The sequence below is a fragment of the Xyrauchen texanus genome, chromosome 23 (genome assembly GCF_025860055.1).
Source record: "Xyrauchen texanus isolate HMW12.3.18 chromosome 23, RBS_HiC_50CHRs, whole genome shotgun sequence".
NCBI lineage: Eukaryota > Metazoa > Chordata > Actinopteri > Cypriniformes > Catostomidae > Xyrauchen > Xyrauchen texanus.
In genome coordinates this window covers 277,128-289,627 of record NC_068298.1, presented here as the reverse complement: position 1 = coordinate 289,627, position 12,500 = coordinate 277,128, and the positions used below count along the sequence as shown (strand labels likewise).

Genomic DNA, 12,500 nt, shown 5'->3' with positions numbered 1-12,500 from the left:
TATATTAGGCAGCAAGTGAACAGTTCTTGAATGATGTGTTGGAAGCAGGAAAAATGGGAAGCGTGAGAATCTGAGTGGCTGGACGACTGGGTCAGAGCGTCTCCAAAATGGCAGGTCTTGTGGGTGTTCCCGGGATACCAGTGGTTCGTACCAAAACAAGTGGTCCAAGGAAGGACAACCGGTGACCCGGCAACAGGGTCATGGGTGCCCAAGGCACATTGATGCACGTGGGGAGCGAAGGCTAGCCCGTCCGATTCCACAGAAGAGCTACTGTGCTGGCCATGATTGAAAGGTGTCCGAACACACCTTGCATCACTGCTTGCTGCGTGTGGGGGAACGTAGCCGCAGATCGTTCAGAGTGCCCACGCCGACCCCTGTCCATTGCCGAAAGTGGTGCCAACGGGCACGTGAGCGTCAGAACTGGACCATGGAGCAATGGAAGCATGTGGCCTGGTCTGATGAATCACGTTTTCTTTTAGATCACGTGGACGGTCGTCGTTTACATGGGGACGAGATGGCAGCAGGATGCATCATGGGAAGACAGCAGGCCGGCGGAGGCAGTGTGATGCTCTGGGCAATGTTCTGCTGGGACATCTTGTGTCCTGGCACTCATGTGGATGTTACTTTGACATGTACCACCTACCTCAACATCGTTGCAGACCACGTACACCCCCTCATGCCAACGGTATTCCCTGATGGCAGTTTTCAGCAGGATAGTACGCCCTGATTGTTCAGGAATGGTTTGAGGAACATGAGGAAGAGTTCAAGGTGTTGCCGTGACCTCCAGATTCCCCAGATCTCAATCTGATTGAGCATCTATGGGATGTGCTGCACCAACAAGTCCAATCCATGGAGGCCTCACCTCCCAACTTACAGGATCTGCTGCGAACATCTCGGTGCCCGATACCACAGGACACCTTCAGAGGTCTTCTGGAGTCCGTGCGTCGACCGGTCAGCTGTTTGGGCGGCACGAGGGGACCTACATGATATTAGGCAGGTGGTCATAATGTTGTGGCTGATCAGTGTAGACAGAGAAACACACAATGGCCACAGAAAGCTGATGGACCTGATATACCAGACCATGATTCTTACAGTCTGTTCGGAAGTTAGGCTGAAGTTCAGAGCTTGTTCTCAGTTGATCTTCCAAATATCAAATAATCAAACACGATCGGCAGAGAAAAAGCTTCACAAATAACCTTGATATAACAGGATTTATATGCACTGATATTAGAAAATATACATTTACAAAGCGGTCAATAAAGGCCAGTCAGCATTAATGATGTATGCTGAAATATCTGCCTCAAAAACCCTCACGATTATAGAGGGAAGAAAGTGTTTGTTTGGAGCGGCTCTGATTCCAGTGATGGAGCTGTCGGGTTCCAGTGACCCGTTTAAATCTCTCTGAATAAACTACACAACACAATGATCTGGGTATCTCAGCGAGTACTGACACCATCACACCTGGAGTCGTGAGTTTGAATCCAGGGAGAGACTCCAGTCAGGTTTCCTTAGCAACCAAATTGTCCCGGTTGCTAGGGAGGGTAGAGTCACATGGGGCAACCAAATTGGCCCGGTTGCTAGGGAGGGTAGAGTCACATGGGGTAACCAAATTGTCCCGGTTGCTAGGGAGGGTAGAGTCACATGGGGCAACCAAATTGGCCCGGTTGCTAGGGAGGGTAGAGTCACATGGGGTAACCAAATTGGCCCGGTTGCTAGGGAGGGTAGAGTCACATGGGGTAACCTCCTCGTGGTTGCTATAATGTGGTTCTCGCTCTCGGTGGGGCGTGTGCTGAGTTGTGCGCGGATGCTGCGGAGAATAGCGTGAAGCCTCCACACGCGCTACGTCTCCATGGTAACGTGCTCAACAAGTCACGTGATAAGATGCGCGGATTGACGGTCTCCAACGTGGAGTCACCACGAGGACTTGGAGCACATTGGGAATTCCAGATTGGGGAGAAAAATATAGCACATTATTACACACATCTGAAGCAACGTCACAGAACATCAATGGACAATCTTAATTTCAGTAATCACACACACACACTACAGCTGCTCTGGTGTGTCAGTGTGGACGAGTATAGTGTGTTTGTGTACCTGCTGTTGCTGGTTTTGTCAGTCTGCAGCGAGTCTTTGCTCATCTCCATCAGTCTCATCGCTTCATTAACATCCTCCTTCTCCACAACACACACCATCCGCAGACGAGCCTGCAGACACGCACACACACACACACACACACACACACACGTGAGGAAACCCCAGAGGCAACAGACTCTACACAGTTAATGAAACCTCCGAACACTCATGTTAAAGCAGAACATGTCATATTTATGACCATGAGCTGAAAATGTCCTCAAGTACAGCCCAACTCTTCAGAACTGTGCTCGAGTCCTTCATGATGTCATCCTCAATGATCAAACTGTTGCGTTGTGCCGCCACTGTCAGACCGAGACAAGTGCAATGCCTTCTGGGAAAGCTGGCAACTGCTCAGGTCTCGGCCTCTCAACATCAGCTAGTCTCTACACACGTGTGCACGAGTTCATCCGCGCAGTGCGTCGCGCACGATCAGTTTTGCATGGGTTTGCACAGCGGCGAGATCTGAGGCTGACTGCCCACCCCGCAAAGCTGACCGTCACCACGACAACAGACAAGCGCTCGGCATTGTGGATCTCAAGTGCTTCCGGCAGCAACACGTCACCTGACAGACAGGTGTCTAACCTAACTCAAACCCCTCGGCTGGAGACGCGAGAACGGCCGTGTGTGTCATGAAGTGCCGTTTCTACAGTAGATATTCATGCTACCTGCACAAACAGCACTTTTAACACCAGCAGCCACATCAGACCAGCCGTCAGGTCACTGGGTCAACCGGAAACACTGTGTGTGTGTGTGAGAGAGTGAGTGTGTGCATGTGTGAGAGTGTGTGTGAGAGAGTGTGTGTGTGTGTGTGTGTGAGAGAGTGAGAGAGTGTGTGTGTGTGTGTGAGAGAGTGAGTGCGTGAGAGTGAGTGCATGAGAGAGTGAGTGTGTGCGTGTGAGAGAGTGAGTGTGTGCATGTGTAAATATGTATGTGTGTGAGAAAGTGAGTGTGTGTGAGTGTGTGTGAGAGAGTGAGTGTGTGTGAGAGAGTGTGTGCATGTGTAAATATGTATGTGTGTGAGAAAGTGAGTGTGTGTGAGAGAGTGAGTGTGTGTGAGAGAGTGTGTGCATGTGTAAATATGTATGTGTGTGAGAGTGAGTGTGTGCATGTGTAAATATGTATGTGTGAGAAAGTGAGTGTGTGTGAGAGTGAGTGTGTGCATGTGTAAATATGTATGTGTGTGAGAGTGAGTGTGTGTGAGAGAGTGTGTGTGTGCATGTGTAAATATGTGTGTGAGAGAGTGTGTGCATGTGTAAATATGTGTGTGAGAGAGTGTGTGCATGTGTAAATATGTGTGTGAGAGAGTGTGTGCATGTGTAAATATGTATGTGTGTGAGAGTGTGTGCATGTGTAAATATGTATGTGTGTGAGAGTGAGTGTGTGTGAGAGAGTGTGTGTGTGCATGTGTAAATATGTGTGTGAGAGAGTGTGTGCATGTGTAAATATGTATGTGTGTGAGAGTGAGTGTGTGTGAGAGAGTGTGTGTGTGCATGTGTAAATATGTGTGTGAGAGAGTGTGTGCATGTGTAAATATGTGTGTGAGAGAGTGTGTGCATGTGTAAATATGTGTGTGAGAGAGTGTGTGCATGTGTAAATATGTATGTGTGTGAGAGTGTGTGTGTGTGAGAGAGTGAGTGTGAGAGAGTGAGTGTGTGCATGTGTAAATGTGTGTGAGAGAGTGTGTGCATGTGTAAATATGTATGTGTGTGTGAGAGTGAGTGTGTGTGAGAGAGTGAGTGTGTGTGAGAGAGTGAGTGTGTGTGTGAGAGAGTGAGTATGTGTGTGAGAGAGTGAGTGTGTGTGAGAGTGAGTGTGTGCATGTGTAAATATGTGTGTGAGAGTGAGTGTGTGTGAGAGAGTGTGTGTGAGAGAGTGAGTGTATGCATGTGTAAATATGTGTGTGAGAGAGTGTGTGCATGTGTAAATATGTATGTGTGTGAGAGAGTGAGTGTGTGTGAGAGAGTGAGTGTGTGTGTGAGAGAGTGTGCATGTGTAAATATGTATGTGTGTGAGAGAGTGTGTGCATGTGTAAATATGTATGTGTGTGAGAGAGTGAGTGTGTGTGAGAGTGAGTGTGTGTGAGAGAGAGTGAGTATGTGTGTGAGAGTGTGTGCATGTGTAAATATGTATGTGTGTGAGAGAGTGAGTGTGTGTGAGAGAGTGTGTGTGTGCATGTGTAAATATGTATGTGTGTGAGAGAGTGAGTGAGTGTGTGTGAGAGAGAGTGAGTGTATGTGTAAATATGTATGTGTGAGAAAGTGAGTGTGTGTGAGAGTGAGTGTGTGCATGTGTAAATATGTATGTGTGTGAGAGTGAGTGTGTGTGAGAGAGTGTGTGTGAGAGAGTGAGTGTATGCATGTGTAAATATGTGTGTGAGAGAGTGTGTGCATGTGTAAATATGTATGTGTGTGAGAGAGTGAGTGTGTGTGAGAGAGTGAGTGTGTGCATGTGTAAATATGTATGTGTGTGAGAGAGTGAGTGTGTGTGAGAGAGAGTGAGTGAGTGTATGTGTAAATATGTATGTGTGAGAAAGTGAGTGTGTGTGAGAGTGAGTGTGTGCATGTGTAAATATGTATGTGTGTGAGAGTGAGTGTGTGTGAGAGAGTGTGTGTGAGAGTGAGTGTATGCATGTGTAAATATGTGTGTGAGAGAGTGTGTGCATGTGTAAATATGTATGTGTGTGAGAGAGTGAGTGTGTGTGAGAGTGAGTGTGTGTGTGAGAGAGTGTGCATGTGTAAATATGTATGTGTGTGAGAGTGTGTGCATGTGTAAATATTTATGTGTGTGAGAGAGTGAGTGTGTGTGAGAGTGAGTGTGTGTGTGAGAGAGTGTGCATGTGTAAATATGTATGTGTGTGAGAGTGTGTGCATGTGTAAATATGTATGTGTGTGAGAGAGTGAGTGTGTGTGAGAGAGTGAGTGTGTGCATGTGTAAATATGTATGTGTGTGAGAGAGTGAGTGTGAGAGAGTGAGTGTGTGCATGTGTAAATATGTATGTGTGTGAGAGTGAGTGTGAGAGAGTGAGTGTGTGCATGTGTAAATATGTATGTGTGTGAGAGAGTGAGTGTGAGAGAGTGAGTGTGTGCATGTGTAAATATGTGTGTGAGAGAGTGTGTGCATGTGTAAATATGTATGTGTGTGAGAGTGAGTGTGTGTGAGAGAGTGAGTGTGTGTGTGAGAGAGTGAGTATGTGTGTGAGAGAGTGTGTGCATGTGTAAATATGTATGTGTGTGAGAGTGTGAGTGTGTGTGAGAGAGTGAGTGTGTGCATGTGTAAATAGGTGTGTGTGAGAGAGTGAGTGTGTGTGAGAGAGTGAGTGTGTGCATGTGTAAATAGGTATGTGTGTGAGAGAGTGAGTGTGAGAGAGTGAGTGTGTGTGAGAGAGTGTGTGTGTGTGAGAGAGTGTGTGCATGTGTAAATATGTGTGTGTGTGAGAGAGTGAGAGAGTGAGTGTGCGCATGTGTAAATATGTGTGTGAGAGAGTGTGTGCATGTGTAAATATGTATGTGTGTGAGAGAGTGAGTGTGTGTGAGAGTGAGTGTGTGAGAGAGTGAGTGTGTGCATGTGTAAATATGTATGTGTGTGAGAGAGTGAGTGTGAGAGAGTGAGTGTGTGCATGTGTAAATATGTATGTGTGTGAGAGAGTGAGTGTGAGAGAGTGAGTGTGTGCATGTGTAAATATGTATGTGTGTGAGAGAGTGAGTGTGTGCATGTGTAAATATGTATGTGTGAGAGAGTGAGTGTGTGTGAGAGAGTGTGTGCATGTGTAAATATGTATGTGTGTGAGAGAGTGAGTATGTGTGAGAGAGTGAGTGTGTGCATGTGTAAATATGTATGTGTGTGAGAGAGTGAGTGTGTGCATGTGTAAATATGTATGTGTGTGAGAGAGTGAGTGTGAGAGAGTGAGTGTGTGCATGTGTAAATATGTATGTGAGAGAGTGAGTGTGTGCATGTGTAAATATGTATGTGTGTGAGAGAGTGAGTGTGTGTGAGAGAGTGAGTGTGAGAGAGTGAGTGTGTGCATGTGTAAATATGTATGTGTGTGAGAGAGTGAGTGTGAGAGAGTGAGTGTGTGTGCATGTGTAAATATGTATGTGTGTGAGAGAGTGAGTGTGTGTGAGAGAGTGAGTGTGTGTGAGCATGTGTAAATATGTATGTGTGTGAGAGAGTGAGTGTGAGAGAGTGAGTGTGTGCATGTGTAAATATGTATGTGTGTGAGAGAGTGAGTGTGAGAGAGTGAGTGTGTGCATGTGTATGTGTGTGAGAGAGAGTGTGTGTGAGAGAGTGAGTGTGTGTGAGAGAGTGAGTGTGTGTGTGCGAGAGAGTGAGTGTGTGCATGTGTAAATATGTATGTGTGTGAGAGAGTGAGTGTGAGTGAGTGTGTGCGTAAATATGTATGTGTGTGTGTGAGAGAGTGAGTGTGAGAGAGTGAGTGTGTGTGTGAGAGTGTGTGCATGTGTAAATATGTATGTGTGTGAGAGAGTGAGTGTGTGCGTAAATATGTATGTGTGTGTGTGTGTGAGAGTGTGTGTGAGAGAGTGAGTGTGTGTGAGAGAGTGAGTGTGTGTGAGAGTGTGTGCACGTGTAAATATGTATGTGTGTGAGAGAGTGAGTGTGTGTGAGAGTGAGTGTGTGCATGTGTAAATATGTATGTGTGTGAGAGAGTGAGTGTGTGTGAGAGAGTGTGTGCATGTGTAAATATGTATGTGTGTGAGAGAGTGAGTGTGTGCATGTGTATGTGTGTGAGAGAGTGAGTGTGTGTGAGAGAGTGAGTGTGTGTGAGAGAGTGAGTGTGCGCATGTGTAAATGTGTGTGTGTGTGAGAGAGTGAGTATGTGTGAGAGAGAGTGAGTATGTGCATGTGTAAATATGTATGTGTGTGAGAAAGTGAGTATGTGTGAGAGAGTGAGTGTGTGCATGTGTAAATATGTATGTGTGAGAGAGAGTGAGTGTGTGCATGTGTATGTGTGTGTGTGTGAGAGAGTGAGTGTGTGTGAGAGAGTGAGTGTGTGAGAGAGTGAGTGTGTGCATGTGTAAATGTGTGTGTGTGAGAGAGTGAGTATGTGTGAGAGAGAGTGAGTATGTGCATGTGTAAATATGTATGTGTGTGAGAGTGTGTGTGTGTGAGAGAGTGAGTGTGAGAGAGTGAGTGTGTGCATGTGTAAATATGTATGTGTGTGAGAGTGTGTGTGTGTGAGAGAGTGAGTGTGAGAGAGTGAGTGTGTGCATGTGTAAATATGTATGTGTGTGAGAGTGTGTGTGTGTGAGAGAGTGTGTGTGTGAGAGTGAGTGTGTGCATGTGTAAATATGTATGTGTGTGAGAGAGTGAGTATGTGTGAGAGAGTGAGTGTGTGCATGTGTAAATATGTATGTGTGTGAGAAAGTGAGTATGTGTGTGAGAGTGTGTGCATGTGTAAATGTGTGTGTGTGTGAGAGAGTGAGTGTGTGCATGTGTAAATATGTATGTGTGTGAGAGTGAGTATGTGTGAGAGAGTGAGTGTGTGCATGTGTAAATATGTGTGTGTGTGAGAGAGTGAGTGTGTGCATGTGTAAATATGTATGTGTGTGAGAGAGTGAGTATGTGTGTGAGAGAGTGTGTGCATGTGTAAATGTGTGTGTGTGAGAGAGTGAGTGTGTGCATGTGTAAATATGTATGTGTGTGAGAGAGTGAGTACGTGTGAGAGAGTGAGTGTGTGCATGTGTAAATGTGTGTGTGTGAGAGAGTGAGTATGTGTGTGAGAGAGTGAGTGTGTGCATGTGTAAATGTGTGTGTGTGAGAGAGTGAGTGTGAGAGAGTGAGTGTGTGCATGTGTATGTGTGTGAGAGTGTGTGTGAGAGAGTGAGTGTGTGTGAGAGAGTGAGTGTGTGTGTGCGAGAGAGTGAGTGTGTGCATGTGTAAATATGTATGTGTGTGAGAGAGTGAGTGTGAGTGAGTGTGTGCGTAAATATGTATGTGTGTGTGTGAGAGAGTGAGTGTGAGAGAGTGAGTGTGTGTGTGTGAGAGTGTGTGTGTGAGAGTGTGTGCATGTGTAAATATGTATGTGTGTGAGAGAGTGAGTGTGTGCGTAAATATGTATGTGTGTGTGTGTGTGAGAGTGTGTGTGAGAGAGTGAGTGTGTGTGAGAGAGTGAGTGTGTGTGAGAGTGTGTGCACGTGTAAATATGTATGTGTGTGAGAGAGTGAGTATGTGTGAGAGAGTGTGTGCATGTGTAAATATGTATGTGTGTGAGAGAGTGAGTGTGTGCATGTGTATGTGTGTGAGAGAGTGAGTGTGTGTGAGAGAGTGAGTGTGTGTGAGAGAGTGAGTATGTGCATGTGTAAATATGTATGTGTGTGAGAGAGTGAGTGTGTGCGTAAATATGTATGTGTGTGTGTGTGTGAGAGTGTGTGTGAGAGAGTGAGTGTGTGTGAGAAAGTGAGTATGTGTGAGAGAGTGAGTGTGTGCATGTGTAAATATGTATGTGTGAGAGAGAGTGAGTGTGTGCATGTGTATGTGTGTGTGTGTGAGAGAGTGAGTGTGTGTGAGAGAGTGAGTGTGTGAGAGAGTGAGTGTGTGCATGTGTAAATGTGTGTGTGTGAGAGAGTGAGTATGTGTGAGAGAGAGTGAGTATGTGCATGTGTAAATATGTATGTGTGTGAGAGAGTGAGTATGTGTGTGAGAGTGTGTGCATGTGTAAATGTGTGTGTGTGTGAGAGAGTGAGTGTGTGCATGTGTAAATATGTATGTGTGTGAGAGAGTGAGTATGTGTGAGAGAGTGAGTGTGTGCATGTGTAAATATGTATGTGTGTGAGACAGTGAGTATGTGTGTGAGAGAGTGTGTGCATATGTAAATGTGTGTGTGTGAGAGAGTGAGTGTGTGCATGTGTAAATATGTATGTGTGTGAGAGAGTGAGTACGTGTGAGAGAGTGAGTGTGTGCATGTGTAAATGTGTGTGTGTGAGAGAGTGAGTATGTGTGTGAGAGAGTGAGTGTGTGCATGTGTAAATGTGTGTGTGTGAGAGAGTGAGTGTGTGCATGTGTAAATATGTGTGTGTGTGAGAGAGTGAGTGTGAGAGAGTGAGTGTATGCATGTGTAAATATGTGTGTGAGAGTGTGTGCATGTGTAAAAATGTATGTGTGTGAGAGAGTGAGTGTGTGCATGTGTAAATATGTATGTGTGTGAGAGAGTGAGTATGTGTGAGAGAGTGAGTGTGTGCATGTGTAAATATGTATGTGTGTGAGAGAGTGAGTGTGAGAGAGTGTGTGCATGTGTAAATATGTATGTGTGTGAGAGAGTGAGTGTGTGTGAGAGAGTGAGTGTATGTGTAAATATGTATGTGTGTGAGAGAGTGAGTATGTGTGAGAGAGTGAGTGTGTGCATGTGTAAATATGTATGTGTGTGAGAGAGTGAGTGTGAGAGAGTGAGTGTATGTGTAAATATGTATGTGTGTGAGAGTGAGTGTGTGTGAGAGAGTGAGTGTATGTGTAAATATGTATGTGTGTGAGAGAGTGAGTGTGAGTGAGTGTGTGCGTAAATATGTATGTGTGTGTGTGAGAGAGTGAGTGTGAGAGAGTGAGTGTGTGTGTGTGAGAGTGTGTGTGTGAGAGTGTGTGCATGTGTAAATATGTATGTGTGTGAGAGAGTGAGTGTGTGCGTAAATATGTATGTGTGTGTGTGTGTGAGAGTGTGTGTGAGAGAGTGAGTGTGTGTGAGAGTGTGTGCACGTGTAAATATGTATGTGTGTGAGAGAGTGAGTGTGTGTGAGAGTGAGTGTGTGCATGTGTATGTGTGTGAGAGAGTGAGTGTGTGTGAGAGTGTGTGCACGTGTAAATATGTATGTGTGTGAGAGAGTGAGTGTGTGTGAGAGAGTGTGTGCATGTGTAAATATGTATGTGTGTGAGAGAGTGAGTGTGTGCATGTGTATGTGTGTGAGAGAGTGAGTGTGTGTGAGAGAGTGAGTATGTGTGAGAGAGAGTGAGTATGTGCATGTGTAAATATGTATGTGTGTGAGAAAGTGACTATGTGTGAGAGAGTGAGTGTGTGCATGTGTAAATATGTATGTGTGTGAGAGAGTGAGTGTGTGTGAGAGTGAGTGTGAGAGAGTGAGTGTGTGCATGTGTAAATATGTATGTGTGTGTGTGTGTGTGTGTGTGTGTGTGTGTGAGTGTGCGCATGTGTAAATATGTATGTGTGTGAGAGTGTGTGGCATGTGTAAATATGTATGTGTGTGAGTGTGTGTGAGAGAGTGAGTGTTTGCGTAAATATGTATGTGTGAGAGAGTGTGTGTGTGAGAGAGTGAGTGTGTGCATGTGTAAATATGTATGTGTGTGAGAGAGAGTGTGTGTGTGAGAGTGAGTGTGTGTGAGAGTGAGTGTGTGCATGTGTAAATATGTATGTGTGTGAGAGTGAGTGAGTGTGTGCATGTGTAAATATGCATGTGTGTGAGAGAGTGAGTGTGTGTGAGAGAGTGAGTGTGTGCATGTGTAAATATGCATGTGTGTGAGAGAGTGAGTGTGTGTGAGAGTGAGTGTGTGCATGTGTAAATATGCATGTGTGTGAGAGAGTGAGTGTGAGAGAGTGAGTGTGTGCATGTGTAAATATGTATGTGTGTGAGAGAGTGAGTGTGTGTGAGAGTGAGTGTGAGAGAGTGAGTGTGTGCATGTGTAAATATGTATGTGTGTGTGTGTGTGTGTGTGTGTGAGTGTGCGCATGTGTAAATATGTATGTGTGTGAGAGTGTGTGCGCATGTGTAAATATGTATGTGTGTGAGTGTGTGTGAGAGAGTGAGTGTTTGCGTAAATATGTATGTGTGAGAGAGTGTGTGTGTGAGAGTGAGTGTGTGCATGTGTAAATATGTATGTGTGTGAGAGAGAGTGTGTGTGTGAGAGTGAGTGTGTGTGAGAGTGAGTGTGTGCATGTGTAAATATGTGTGAGAGTGAGTGTGTGAGAGAGTGAGTGTGTGTGAGAGAGTGAGTGTGCGCATGTGTAAATGTGTGTGTGTGAGTGTGTGCATGTGTAAATATGTATGTGTGTGAGAGAGTGAGTGTGTGTGAGAGAGTGAGTGTGTGTGAGTGAGTGTGTGCATGTGTAAATATGTGTGAGAGTGAGTGTGTGAGAGAGTGAGTGTGTGTGAGAGAGTGAGTGTGCGCATGTGTAAATGTGTGTGTGAGTGTGTGCATGTGTAAATATGTATGTGTGTGAGAGTGAGTGTGTGAGAGAGTGAGTGTGTGTGAGAGAGTGAGTGTGTGTGAGTGAGTGTGTGCATGTGTAAATATGTGTGAGAGTGAGTGTGTGCATGTGTAAATATGTATGTGTGTGAGAGTGAGTGTGTGTGAGAGTGAGTGTGTGTGAGAGAGTGAGTGTGTGAGAGAGTGAGTGTGTGCATGTGTAAATATGCATGTGTGTGAGAGAATGAGTGTGTGAGAGAGTGAGTGTGTGCATGTGTAAATATGTATGTGTGAGAGAGTGAGTGTGTGTGAGAGAGTGAGTGTGTGCATGTGTAAATATGTATGTGTGTGAGAGAGTGAGCATGTGTGAGAGAGTGAGTGTGTGTGAGAGAGAGTGTGTGTGCATGTGTAAATATGTATGTGTGAGAGAGTGAGTGTGTGTGAGAGAGAGTGTGTGTGAGAGTGAGTGTGTGAGAGAGAGTGTGTGTGCATGTGTAAATATGTATGTGTGTGAGAGAGTGAGTGTGTGTGTGAGAGAGTGAGTGTGTGCATGTGTAAATATGTATGTGTGTGAGAGTGTGTGTGTGAGAGAGAGTGTGTGTGCATGTGTAAATATGTATGTGTGAGAGAGTGAGTGTGTGAGAGAGAGTGTGTGTGCATGTGTAAATATGTATGTGTGAGAGAGTGAGTGTGTGAGAGAGAGTGTGTGTGCATGTGTAAATATGTATGTGTGAGAGAGTGAGTGTGTGAGAGAGAGTGTGTGTGCATGTGTAAATATGTATGTGTGAGAGAGTGAGTGTGTGTGTGAGAGTGAGTGTGTGCATGTGTAAATATGTATGTGTGTGAGAGAGAGTGTGTGTGCATGTGTAAATATGTATGTGTGTGAGAGAGTGAGTGTGTGTGTGAGAGTGAGTGTGTGCATGTGTAAATATGTATGTGTGTGAGAGTGTGTGTGTGAGAGAGAGTGTGCATGTGTAAATGTGTGTGTGAGAGTGAGTGTGTGTGAGAGTGAGTGTGTGAGAGAGAGTGTGTGCATGTGTAAATATGTATGTGTGAGAGAGTGAGTTTGTGTGAGAGAGAGTGTGTGTGCATGTGTAAATATGTATGTGTGTGAGAGAGTGAGTGTGTGTGTGAGAGTGAGTGTGTGCATGTGTAAATATGTATGTGTGTGAGAGTGTGTGTGAGAGAGAGTGTGCATGTGTAAATATGTATGTGTGAGA

The 12,500-nt window shown here is 45.2% G+C and overlaps 1 protein-coding gene across 3 annotated transcripts in view; it reads right to left on the bottom strand.

Annotated features, from left to right (window-relative positions):
- Positions 1-12,500, bottom strand: part of mcm7 (minichromosome maintenance complex component 7) — a 46,833-nt gene that overhangs the window by 5,902 nt on the left and 28,431 nt on the right. For all 3 annotated transcript variants that reach the window (XM_052154388.1, XM_052154387.1, XM_052154389.1), the window contains exon 14: positions 2,095-2,204. In XM_052154388.1, the coding sequence (XP_052010348.1) occupies positions 2,095-2,204 (110 nt within the window). The remainder of the gene's footprint in view (positions 1-2,094; positions 2,205-12,500) is intronic.